The sequence below is a fragment of the Myotis myotis genome, unplaced genomic scaffold (assembly GCF_014108235.1).
Source record: "Myotis myotis isolate mMyoMyo1 unplaced genomic scaffold, mMyoMyo1.p scaffold_m19_p_9, whole genome shotgun sequence".
Taxonomy (NCBI): domain Eukaryota; kingdom Metazoa; phylum Chordata; class Mammalia; order Chiroptera; family Vespertilionidae; genus Myotis; species Myotis myotis.
In genome coordinates, this window is record NW_023416401.1 from 4,937,436 (window position 1) to 4,950,599 (window position 13,164).

Consider the following 13,164-nt stretch of genomic DNA (forward strand, 5'->3'; position numbering starts at 1 on the left):
AATTTATGTCGCGCACCTACCACATATCCCCACAGACCCGCTATCCTGAAGGTGTCTCTCCGAATAGGTTTTCTAGCCGATACCATTGAAAGAGGAACCATCTTAGTCAGAAAATCATTTCCATTCCCTTAAAAACAAAACGAAGAACAGAACAAAGTTCTTTCCAGCCTCCTCATCTCACAAAACAGAAACCAACCAATGTTGAGGTTCCCATTTCTGAGCCTCCGCGGCCAGGATGTCACAACATAAAGCATGCAGTTCCGCTCGGGGGAGCCCCTTTCCTCGCTTCTGCTCCTCTATTCCAGAGGCTTCCTCAGCCGCCTCTCGCCCCAGCCCCCTCTCCATCAGTGGCTTCCCTGAAGCACGAGGCATGCTGGGAAGAAGTATTCAAACGTGCAAATGCCTGGTCGGACTGCGGGCCTAAGAGTCCTGGGTTCGATTCCGGTCAAGGGCATGGACCTCGGTTGCAGGCTCCTCTCCAGCCCAGGCCCTGGTCGGGGCACGTGCAGGAGGCAGCCCATCGATGAGTTTCTCTCACATGGATGCTTCTGTCTGTCTTTCCCTCTCTCTTCCACTCTCTATGAAAAATCAATGGGAAAGTATCCTCGGGTGAGGATTAAAAACAAAAACATAAAAATAAAATGCAGATGCCTGGGTTTCACCGAGTAACCTAGGAAAAAATTAGCAATCTTCTATCTGCCTGTCCTGCTGACAATGTTTGTGGTCTTTTAGAACCAAATACAAAATCTGGCCCTGCAATCAACTGAAATGCACACAAATAAATCTGATGCATTGAATAGTATGCTGGATTGCTAAAATGATAGTGATTAGGCTAAATGATATGCAGCTCATGTAAGTCACTGAGGCTGGTGTTCTGTATGCACTGTTAAACCAATTTGGGGGGCCTTTCTTCCAGCTTTCTTGCTTCAACAGCTGTAATCATCATGACTGTTGGGAGTTTCTCCAGGATCATTTGCAGTGTAACTTGCCTCTTGCACACCCGTGTGCTGGCGAGAGAAGAGGCAGCCCTGTTATCTTGCTCCCCAATGACCAGGGCCTCCCGTGTCCATCACTCACTCCTGGCTGCCACCCCCTCACATTCCTCAGAGTCCCTCAGCAGCTTTCCTCTGTGCTTCTGCTCTTTGCTCTGAAACCCTAGCAACGTGCTGGCTGAAGGCCCAAGATGACCCAGTGGCATGAGGTTGGCATGCCAGAGGTAAGAGCAACATTTTTTCTTGATTGGGGGAACGGGAACAGTGAAGGTGCAATCACAGAGAGAGAACAGAAAGAATCAACACTCATTCTTGGCGGGGGGGGTTAAGTGAAGATCCTGTTCACAGGAAGGGAAGGGAGAGAGCACAGTCTAGACCAGTGATGGCGAACCTTTTGAGCTCGGCGTGTCAGCATTTTGAAAAACCCTAACTTAACTCTGGTGCCGTGTCACATATAGAAATGTTTTGATATTTGCAACCATAGTAAAACAAAGACTTATATTTTTGATATTTATTTTATATATTTAAATGCCATTTAACAAAGAAAAATCAACCAACAAATGAGTTCGCGTGTCACCTATGACATGCGTGTCATAGGTTCGCCATCACTGGTAGAGACGGTGGCCAGGAAGAGGCCCTGAGCAGAACTAGTGGTGACGCGGTTTCCAAACTGTCCCCAGTAGAAAGAATCCCTCAAGGTGAGCCTGTGGCCAGGAGAGGGAGGACTCGGGGGCCCCTCCACTGCACCCACGAAGGCTACTTCCACCTCCTGCACACGTGGGGCTTCCCCCGTTCAGGTTCCGCCCCGACAGCGTTCCAGTGTTCACAGGCAGGAGAGGACGCAGCCCCCTTGGCTGCAACCTGCGGAGAGGTCAAGGGCAACTAAAGAGCAAGGATCCCAGCTCCACAGAGAACTCCCCGCCCATCGAGGCTACATCCCGCCCATCGAGGCTACATCTGAGGTTTCCCAGTGAGGACGCGTGCACTCTTTTTGCAGTTAGAGATGAAAAGATGGAAAATAAATGTATTGGCTGAAATCCATTTACCCAACAGACTGTCAAACTACAGCGGGAAGGCGGGGGAAGGCCGGGGAGGGTTGGGGGGCGGTAAGAGATCAACCGAAGGACTTGTATGCATGCATATAAGCATAACCAAAGGACACAAGACACTGCGGGGTAGGAAAGGCCGGGGGAAGGTCAAGGGGGGGCGGGGGGGAAAAAGGAGACATATGTACTACTCTTTGTAATACTTTAAGCAATACAACAAAATTTTAAAAAATCCATTTACCCAGCAGGAAACTCCATCAGCACATACATGTAAATAATGTCATTTATCAAAGCCTCACTCACCATGTGGGAGCTGGGGCTGGGGATAGGAAGGGGAGAGCAGGAGAACTGGGAGCCCGAAGAAAAGGGGGGCTGCCAGTCCGCGAGAGGGTGAAGTGGAGAATGAAGGTCGCGGGCAGCTCCCTGTCAGTCTTGGCAACAAAGCCTGGGGGCCAACCTGCTTCTGTCGTGGGCAAGAATAACTAACCGCGCTGCACCCCCGGCGAGGCAGGCCCGGGCTGTGACTTCCTAGCGCCGAAGTTTCCACAGGTGTGTAAATGAGGTATTTAAGTCGGCTCTACAGACATGGGCGCTTATAGGTGAGATTGTGCTCTCAGCCCAATGCTGAATTTGCAAGACACGCCACAACACCTCCCATGGGGGGTGCGGGACCAGATGGGCCGGGGTCTGTTAGGCATGCGCAGGCCCAAACCACAGGGAAGTGCTTTCTATTAAAATGTGATTCTTTTTTTTAATGTACAGCGGGGCCTTGACTTAGGAGTTTAATTCGTTCCGTGACGGAGCTCGTAACTCAAATTATTCGTATGTCAAATCTTAAAGTGAACGAGTGAGACACGTGATGCTGGGCTGATGTGGCGTTCACTGTGACGTTCACTGCGCCAACTAGCGGTGGGGTATCTGAAGCTGGCTCGTAACCTGAATTTTAGCTCGCAACTCAAAGCAAGAAATTGGCCGAGAGACGACGGCTCATATCTCGAAAAACTCGTTAGTTGGGACACTCGTAAGTCAAGGCCCCACTGTATGTATGTATGTATGTATGTATGTATGTATATATATATTTCTTATTTCAGAGAGGAAGGGAGAGGGAGAGAGAGAAACATCAATGATGAGAATCATTGATCAGATGCCTCCTGCATGCCCCCTACTGGGGTGGAGCCCACAACCTGGGCATGTGCCCTGACCAGGCCACCTATGAGCCAGGAAGGGCCTTCACCAGATGCTGAATCTGCTGGATTAAGACACACCTGTACTCCTGCACACACACTCACACTTCCTCCCCCCTCCTGACCTGCCACACCTGATCCACAACTTTCCAAGTTTGAATTCCCCACCCCCAAAAAATACCACCGAAGCACACGGATGAACCCCATCATCTGGTGGCAGCATCTCACATGTTGCTTTGGACAGAGTAAGCCATCAACCGGAACTGATGTCACCTTGTATGTGCATTTTACGTCACGGGGGTGGCGGAGGGGATCTCTTGGCTAGCCGTCTTTTAATTCATGACCAGTTGCCTCCACTTCTCATTTCCCTACAACTTGTTAAGTATTTACTCCGCCCTTCTAAGAGGCACGGTCCTCCTTGGTCGCCCCTCAGGTGTGCGTGGCCTCCTACTTTACCAGGAACATGAGAGCGGCAGGCATGAACCCCCTCACTTTTCTCCACCGCATCTCCAAATAACGGTGCCCTCGCCTCTGAGCAGGTGGTGTCCCTACTGCTTCCCGAAGCTCATTCTTCATCCCGAGCACATCTGTTTCCTGGCACGTCCCCCAGATGTGGCCCCGAGGACATTCCCTTATGGCCCCTTATTCCCAGGTCTCGTCTCTCCGAAGTTTCTGCCCACAACACCTAACCCTCAAGTCCATCTCTTCCTGCGTTGTTCTTTCCTTGACCACCCCCCTTCCACGGATTCCTTACCCCCATTCTCCTTGCCTTTTCCAGCAAACTATTTTTTTAACCAATTAGTTTTTACGTATTTCTGAGTCACTTCTCAGGACAGTGTATTTTGCTTCTTACCCACCACTCTGACATTGTGCTCGCTGCGGTGCCCATTCATGTTCTACCTGCCAAGTTCAATGGCTCTCCGGTTGCTCATTCTACCTGCTTCCTGAGATACAGGACAAGACGGAACACTCTCTCCTGGAAGTGCTCTCCCTGCTGGCTTCCGGGACACTGTTCTCCGGTTCCTCCATCTCCCGGACTGATGTCCCCCAGGGACCAGCTCTTAGCCTCCTTCTAGTCTCACTTCCTCTCGTCTCCAGCTCAGGCCCCTCTGATGACATTCAGACCTCAAGTTACCCCTCCTGAGCTTTAAACAAAACAGCCCAGCACTGAACTCATTCACTTCCCCATTCTCCGAACGCAGTGCTGATCCTGCACTGTTTGTTTCAGTTCACGGTCACCAAGCCAGAAACCTGGAAATTAACCCTGGTCCCTCGGTCGGTCACCACCGACCATCTGGTCAACAGCCTCCTCCTCTTTCCAACGCCACCACCCAGGCACATGCCCCTGTCATTCCTCCTGGGCCCCTACAGAAGTCTCCTCACTGGTCTTCCAGATCCAGTATTTCCCCATTTTCATCCATTTTCAACTTCTCATAAGAAGTACCATCTTTCTGAAGTACCACCCGAATCCATCCTTCATCTATGTGAAGCTAATGAATGTTGCGGTCCCTAGAGCAGCGGGGCTTTTGTTGGCTTGTTTCTGCTTTCTCCTAGTTTGCCCCTGGACCTTTGAAAGCTCTGCACCCCCACCCTAGAGAGATGCAGACCAGGCCGTGTCGCAACCCGAGGCTTACACACTCGGGGCTCCACTCCCTCTGAAGCCCACCACATGGGCGCCTAGGGAGTCACGGAGCCCACAAAGCCCTCGGACTGCTCAGTCCCTTAAAGGCCCTTCCGTTCCCTGTCCAGCCTTCTCCCCGACACGCCCACTACACCCCCCCTCCGTCACAGGGCCACCCTCATTCCTGGACGCAGGGCCTCCGGTGCTGTGACGCTGTCCCCGTCCCCACTTCCAGGGGCCCCTCTCTCTGGAATCTCCCTTCTCCTTCGGGAATGAAGTGCTGTCTGGCTCCCTTCCTTACACATAAGCCTTTCGTGGCCGTCAGCTCAGCTCACTGCCTTTCTCTGAGCCCGTTATCTGCCCAGCTGGCCACACAGGGCATGTTTAGCTTTTCTCCCCCTGCCCCTACGACCAACAGAGCCCAGCCCGCTGCGTGTGCAGCCTCGGCTCAACAACTGCTTGTCTACTCGAAAGTGGCTCCCACGTCCCTTGTCAACAATAACTATATGCCTGACGGTTTGTTACATTAATCATGATTTGAGCTTTCCTGAAGTTTGCTTGCTAACCTTTTCCCTTGGCTGATTTTCATTTGAATTGTTTAAACCAGTGGTTCTCAACCTGTGGGTCGCGACCCCTTTGGCGGTCGAACGACCCTTTCACAGGGGTCGCCTAAGACATCCTGCATACCAGATACTTACATGACGATTCATAGCAGTAGCAACATTACAGTTATGAAGTAGCAACGAAAATAATTTCATGGTTGGGTCACAACATGAGGAACTGTATTTAAAGGACCAGAAGGTTGAGAACCACTGATTTAAACGCATCTCAAAACGTCCTTGTAGCTTTTGTTGTGTTGAAAAGGCTAGTCTGGCTGGTGTGGCTCAGTGGTTAAGCATCAACCTATGAACCAGGAGGTCACAGTTTGATTCCTGGTCAGGGCACATGCCCAGGGCTCTGTCGCCAGTGTGGGGCGTGCAGGAGGCAGCCAATCAATGAATTTCTCCCATCATTGATGTTTCTATCTCCTCCTCTCCCTTCCTCTCTGAAATCAATAAAAGTATATTTTAAAAAAAGAAAGAAAACTAGCAACTATAGAAACTGTCTGGGTTAACCCATAAAAGGAGCTATTCCACAAACAGTAAGGACAGAATATAAAAGCCACTGCAAATGTGTTCTATTGGAATAAGAATGAAAAGTCAGGAAAATCACAGGTCAGCCTATCTTTATTTTAAAGCAAAGTGCACAACTGACATTTTCCATCTCGACCTCACCCAGAAAAAGCAAAGCATCCATCATGCTACGCAGTCACTGCCTGTTAGCTCTCAGAAAAGTGAAGTTTCTATTTCACTTTGTTAGCACAGACAGTTTCCCATAAATTGTATTTTAAATGAACGTGTATTTGCCATCTGGAGAATCTGTAAGTACTAACGTAACAAGGAGTATTCACTCACAGCGTATAAATAATCACATTAAAACAGACTGTATGGTGTAACTGGCTGAATATAAAATATTGCTGAAATCCATGAAATCAGTTTTATCTGAATTCCTATTGGAAATTTCAGATGTTATCTTTACGACAATGCAATGGAAAGACTCATCGCTTCACTAGAGAAAAAGCAAAAAGAAGTCACAGCTAGATAATCAAGCTCACCAGTTTTAAGCCTTAACTTCACTTTTGGTGATTGTTAAGAAAATGAAGTACCATTCACACTTGAGTGGTTTTCGCCTAAGTAGATCTTAATCTTACGCAGAGCTTCCTATAACTATTATTTGGGGAGGTATCGTATTCAATTATTTTGTGTGATATTATAATAAGATTTTACACTCAGGAATGTTATTATGCTGGGTCTACCATCGCTGGGAAATAACCTTGTTAATTAAATGAATTTAAGGATGCAGAGACAACTACACAACTCTTCAATTCCACACATATCTCCCAGGTCTCTCATTCCCTTGATCACTACACAGCCTGATTACACCATTTAGAGAAGCGAGGAGAAGGAAAGGGAATATGGAATTAAGTCCAGTTAGGCTTCAAGCGCTGCGCTGCTGTTCATCCTGGCAACGCTCTGAGGTTGATACTGTGATCCCAGACTTCACACACAGGGAAACGGAGGCCCCCGTGGCAAAGACTCGCACTAGTGAAGGGGCCTCCTGGACGGCCCACGCCAGGCGCTCTTGGCAGGAGCCTCATTGTGCTGGCTGAGCCCACGGCCCCTTTCCACGGAGTTACCTGTATGGGGCCATATCTCCTGCCCAGTAACCCCGTCACTGTGGCCACAGCTAACTGGACAAGCGCTTGGTGCTGGACTCAAACCAGCTGCCCACGAGGAGGCCTTGTGTGAGCAGGTAGCGGACCAGACGAGTGTGACCCTCTCTTGTAGAAGAATGCAAGACAGGAGCAGCCCAGCCAGCATGGCTCGGTGGTTGAGCGTCGATCTATGAACCAGGAGGTCACGGTTTGATTCCTGGTCGGGGCACATGCCCGGGTTGCGGGCTCGATCCCCAGTAGGGGGCGTGCAGGAGGCAGCCAATTAATGATTCTCCCTATTCCTTCCTCTGTCTGAAATCAATAAAAACATATTAAAAAAAAAAAAAGACTGAAGGTGGGAGAGGGCAATGGGGGGGAAAAGGGGGGACATATGTAATACTTTCAACAATAAAGATTTATTAAAAAAAAAAAAAGGCTGAGGAAAGGGGCAGCAGCACGAAGACACGCAGGGATAATGAACCAAATAAACTGATGATCGAAAGCAGAAAACAGACCCAGAGTCACAGAAGCATGAACAGACTGTCCAACCTCAGAGGGAAGGCAGGGCACGGACAATGGGGTGGTGAGGGCCTGGGGACGGGAGGGAGCGGGCTGGAAGAAGTTAATGGGGGGAAAAGGAGGACCTATGTAATACTTTCAACAATAAAGATTAAAAGAAAATACTCAGAACAACAAACCAGAAAAGCCCACAGGAAAGGCCGTGCGGAGCAGCCAGGCCCTCGCTCCAGCGTCACTGAGGGATGGCGAGTGGGGGCTGGAGGAGGCCCCGGAAGGCGTGGCAGGCAGTGCTTGTGAGCAGTTCATTAGCACTTGCAAAGCGCTGATGAAGAAAATGGCAACTAACCCCAATGGGAAGATTTCCTGAAAGCTATAAGCCCTTGAATATGCAAATTATGCAAATGAAATTACTGTCATCAATATTTCAACAGAGCACTGCTCAGAGCTCTCAGCCCAGCAGACAGAAACATTCATTTTCAGAAAACCAAGGCTGCGGTAACAAAGTAAAGGGGCCGCATGCTCAGAATCTACTGAGGGTTTTTTTACTAGAAATACCCGGCCGCCGTGTCAGATCAGTGAAGCCAGAAAGTAGGGGTCGGCAGAGAGTTATGAAAGCCCCCAGGCTGTGTGCAGCCGAAGGGAGACCAGAACTCCAGGTCAGCGGGTCTCAGAACGTGGCCCAAGTCACCAGCATCCAGGTCACCTGGGAGCCGTCGGACACGAGAACCCCAGACCTGCTGACTCTGAAATCTGAGGGTGGGGCTCAGTGGTCCGTGTTTTATAAGACAACTGGGGATTTTGACACGGGCCAAAATTTGAGAACCACGGCCTTAGCTGGTATTAAAAGGGGAATCTTTCTTTTTATTACAGGTCTATAATATCTATGAACTACAAATGGAAAAGAAGCCTACAAATACGGCAGACAAAGGCCAAATTCCTCAGTCAACTCAGGTCAAGACATAAAAAAACACACGTAGGTACTGAGGACATGAGAACACAATGATACACAAGTAATTCAAAAATATATTAATTTAGATTTTTAGTTATATAAAAATCAAGATATAAACTCATATGTATAAAGTATATTTAAAAGGGAATACAAAGAAAAAGAAGCCAAAATAATAGCTATGTTGCCTCTGAGTGACTGTAATGTTCTTTAGTAGTGATAATGTGTTCTCTTCATAATTTTGAAGAATATATATATTTAAAATACAATATCTTGATTTCTACACAAAAGTTAAAAAAACAAAATTATAAAATTATTAGAAGGAAATAAAGGAGAGCATTTGCATGGCATTGGGGTACAGAAAGCTTTCTTAACACACACATAAAGCAAAAACCTTAAAGTGACTGGTACACTTGAAAACATCACAATGTTAAACTGTCGTAAAATAAACTTCATCCGCAAAATGAAGAAACCCAGGGACTGTGAAAGGTATTACAGCAGAGGTGGCAGACAACAGGTCACTCCCAGAACATGTATGAAAAGACTCCCAGTGACCAATGCAAAAGCCTCATTAACCAACAAGGAACTGATAAGGGACATGATGACAGAACATTCAAAACCACTCAGAGTCACATGACGAGTTCCTTAAACCCCCAGTGTTGAGGAAAGCAAAAGCTGAAAGAGCAAGATGTCATTTTTATCTAGCAGATTGGCAAAAATTAAAAAAGAGTCCGTTGACATCACAGGGGCACCCTCGTGCTTGGCGTGGGGGTATAGACTGGCACAGCTGCTCTGGCACAGAACCAGGCCAGCCTACCCAGCAACTCCACTCTGGGTGGGAGCCCTCGAGCACACACACACATGTGCACAGACCTCGGCCTGATGTTCCTCACACACTGCTTGGTGACAGCAAACGTGGAAACAGCCTGTCATCAGCAGGGAGACAGGTACATGAGATACAAGGTACGTTTATTCAAAGACGCACTGTACAGCAGTGAATGAAAGAGACAGATCTACATGTACCCACCTGCATGGTTCTCAAAAATTATTAAGTAAAAAGAGCAATTTACAGAATGAAATGTAACGTAAAACCATTTATTCAAATTCTTAAAACCTTTGAAACATTTTCATTTTCTAACCAGCCATCTATCTATATAAAAAGTAATTTTGGCCCTGGCCTGTGGCTCAGTTGGTTGGAGTGTCATCCCATAAACTGAAAACTTGCAGGTTCGATTCCCAGTCAGGGCACATACTTAGGTTGCAGGTTCAAACCCTGATGGAGGCCCAGCAGGTCGGGGCACACACAGGAGGCAACTAGTCAATGTTACTCTCTCACACTGATGTTTCTCTCTCTCTTTCTCTCTTCCCCCCCCCTCCTCTCTCTCTAAAATCAATAAACATATCCTCAGGTGATAATTTTTTAAAGTAATTTTAAAATAAACTAAGAAAACACATCGAACTCACAATAGAGGTTACTTCTGGGTAAGGGATAAGCTTTCTCTTTAGCTTTTCAATCTCCCTCCCTCTTCAAAAAAATCCTTAAACCTCCCCCCGCCCCCGCAAAAAAAAAAAAAAAATTGAACAAAATGCTACACAGTATGAGCATCAGCACCATAGTAATAATGTGCACCTGGCATGCTCACATCATGTGACTTTTATTATTTTATCACAATTACAAGCAAACGGTTAAGTCAAATTAGTGACACTTACGCATGTAAGGCAGTTTTTCTGGGCAGGGGAGGTATGGAGAGTACGTGAAGTTTTCCGGAAGATACGTTGTTGTCTGAACAAGATAATCACTTGAATTACTGCCTTCAGGATAATCTTGGAGAGAGAGAAAAAAGTTACAACCAAAAACTGCCTTTGGCTTTGCTTCTAGTTTGAAATATGTTATAGTCACTGTGAGAAGATCTGCAATATGCAATCTACAGAAGCACTTAAAAGGAATCTATAATAATAAAAGCGTAATACGCAAATCGACCGAACGACCGAACAGCAGAACGACCGTCCAGACGACCTTCCGGACGACCACACTATGACACACACTGGCACCAGGCCAGCCAAGGTGGGTGTGATGCGATTGGTCGGGGGGCCCCTCCATCTCCCCATGATTGCCCCAGGCCAGCCAAGCAATTGCACCCCATGCCTGTCGCCCACAGAGGGAGGCAACCAGTGGTAGGGGGAGGGAGGAGCACCACACAGATGGCAAGCAGTGGCAGCAGCAAGGGTGGGGTCAGCTGCCGGCAGCCGAGGGGAGGAAAGTCCCAATAGGCCCTGATCACCGGCCAGGCCTAGAGACCCTACCCGAGGGTCCCAGATTGAAAGAGGGCACAGGCCAGGCTGAGGGACACCCGCCATGTGCACAAATTTCGTGCACCGGGCCTCTAGTTTCCTATAAAGAACGAGCGAAAAGCAAAGTGCGGTTGCCATGGCTCCTCCTCCATGTATCATTTACTGTCGCCAGAAGGGGCCTCTCAGCAAGGTGTCCCCAGGGAACCCTGGGACAGGCCCAGAGAGCAGCCAGCCTGACCCGCAACAGGCCCATTGGCGGCCGCATGGGACACCTGCTCCCACCCCTCCCTGGCTGACCAGATGGAAAGGGCGGTGATGACCGTACACCAGGGACGCGGAATCCTCTCCACCACAACAGCCAGGGGTGCTCGACGACCACACAGACAGGCACGGCTTCGAGCACCCACGCAGCCCAGGCGTGGGGGGAGCGCGTTCTCACCACCCACACACAGGGGACTGCAAGTTACCCCCTCAACTCACTTCGGTAACACGGCCCAATTCAAACCTTACATCAGTCACTTCCAGCCCTGGCCTGCTCCCTGGGGAGCCCGAGCTGTTACCACAGTAGGTCCACTATCTTCAGGTTCAGCAAGCTGTAACGCAGGGGGAACCGGTCCAGAGCCCCAAGGTCAAGTGCTGAGTTCAAATCCTTGATCTCAACACACACCAGCGTGGTGGTGCAGGGTAAGGTAGCATGGTTGCTCCCCTGTGCCCACCTCCTGGGGCCGTGTCCGATTTCAGTCAGAGAAATGGATTGAGAGCTGAGAGCCCGTAGACAGATGCACTAACGGAGCTCTGAGCAGCGGGCTCAGGTGAGCACCGGACCCAGACGGGGACAGCCGGAGCCTGAGGAGTTTTGTACCTGGAGCCAAGAGATCACCTGTCGGCCTCCTCCTGGAACTAACGTCCGACCTGCCGGGGTCCTGCCCTGTGAGGGGAAGCCGGCCTAAGGGGATGAGCCCCACATGCAGGGAGCAAGAGGTGAGAGGTGCAAATGGCTGATGACACTACGTTCTGTCTCCTGGGCCTGCAGGGAATGAAGCTCGGGCAGAAACTTCTGGAACATGTGAACACTCTCATTCCATCTGCTCTGAGCGCGCGATTCCTACAGAACTGCCTACATGAGGGAAGTAGGAGAGGGGAGAACAGGCCTCTAACTTACAAGTGCGGCCTGTCACCCTAGCTGGTTTGGCTCAGCGGATAGAGTGTCAGCCTGCAGACGGAAGGGTCCCAGGTTCGATTCCGGTCAAGGGCATGTACCTTGGTTGCGGGCACATCCCCAGTAAGGGATGTGTAGGAGGCAGCTGATCGATGTTTGAAACTCTCTATCCTTCTCCCTTCCTCTCTGTAAAAAAATCAATAAAATATATATATTTTTTAAAAAGTGCAGCCTGTCAGTGACCAGCAAGCCAGAGGCTGCAGGTCCAAATCCTCTATCTTACTCAACAGGCCACGCCACCCCCTCTCACTGTGGAAAATGGTAGAATCCTGGACACGGAATATGGAGCATGTGCACCTTTGCCTAACACAAATATTCACTGATCATCAACATGGAATTACCGGGCCCTGGCCGGTCTGGCTCAGTGGATAGAGTGTTGGCCCTCAGACTGAAGGGTCCCGGGTTCGATTCCGATCAAGGGCATGTACCTCAGTTGCAGGCTCAATCCCCTGCCCTGCGGGAGGCAACCAGTTGATGTGCCTCTCTCACATCAACGTTTCTCTCCCCGTCCCCCCCCCCGCCAAAAGTCAATGGAAAAACACCCTCTGGTGAGGATTAACTACAACATGGAATTAGGGGGATGCAGCTGGGGGCCAGGTGGCACTGGGAGCAGAGACGCCGCCCACTCCAGGCCACCTGCTGGACCACCTCCCCCCCCCCCAGGCTACTAAGCAGAGGTTCATGGGGACCAGGAAGAGACGGAAGCTGGAGGAGAAGGCTGATTTTAAAGGACCGCCTGGAAATGCCAGGGAGGACCGCGGCAGGGCATCGTGCCTGTGCTGCCAGAAAGCCCACGTGACAAACAGGGACGGGTGATGGGACGATCTACGGCCTGTTCCACCAGGACAGGAGGCTCGGAGGGAAGCGGCCGAGGAAAATCCTCCAGCGAAGGGGAGGGGGAGGGGACCCCGTGGGCAGCGACCGTCCTGCGTGCCCAGGGACAGACTAAAGCCACAGACACCCCGAGTCGCCCACCACCTACGTCTCACCTCACCCACAGATGACGGAGAAATTTAAAGACACACAACACAAGTATAAGGAAGTCCCATAATGTTCTGATTCTTTCCGTAGGAGGCTTTGAAAAAATATAT

At 49.6% G+C, this 13,164-nt stretch overlaps 1 protein-coding gene across 3 annotated transcripts in view; it reads right to left on the reverse strand.

Annotated features, from left to right (window-relative positions):
* The window catches only part of B4GALT6 (beta-1,4-galactosyltransferase 6), a 54,056-nt gene that overhangs the window by 19,571 nt on the left and 21,321 nt on the right, over window positions 1-13,164 (reverse strand). For all 3 annotated transcript variants that reach the window (XM_036323182.1, XM_036323180.1, XM_036323181.1), the window contains one exon: window positions 10,273-10,386. In XM_036323182.1, coding sequence (XP_036179075.1) covers window positions 10,273-10,386 — 114 coding nt within the window. The remainder of the gene's footprint in view (window positions 1-10,272; window positions 10,387-13,164) is intronic.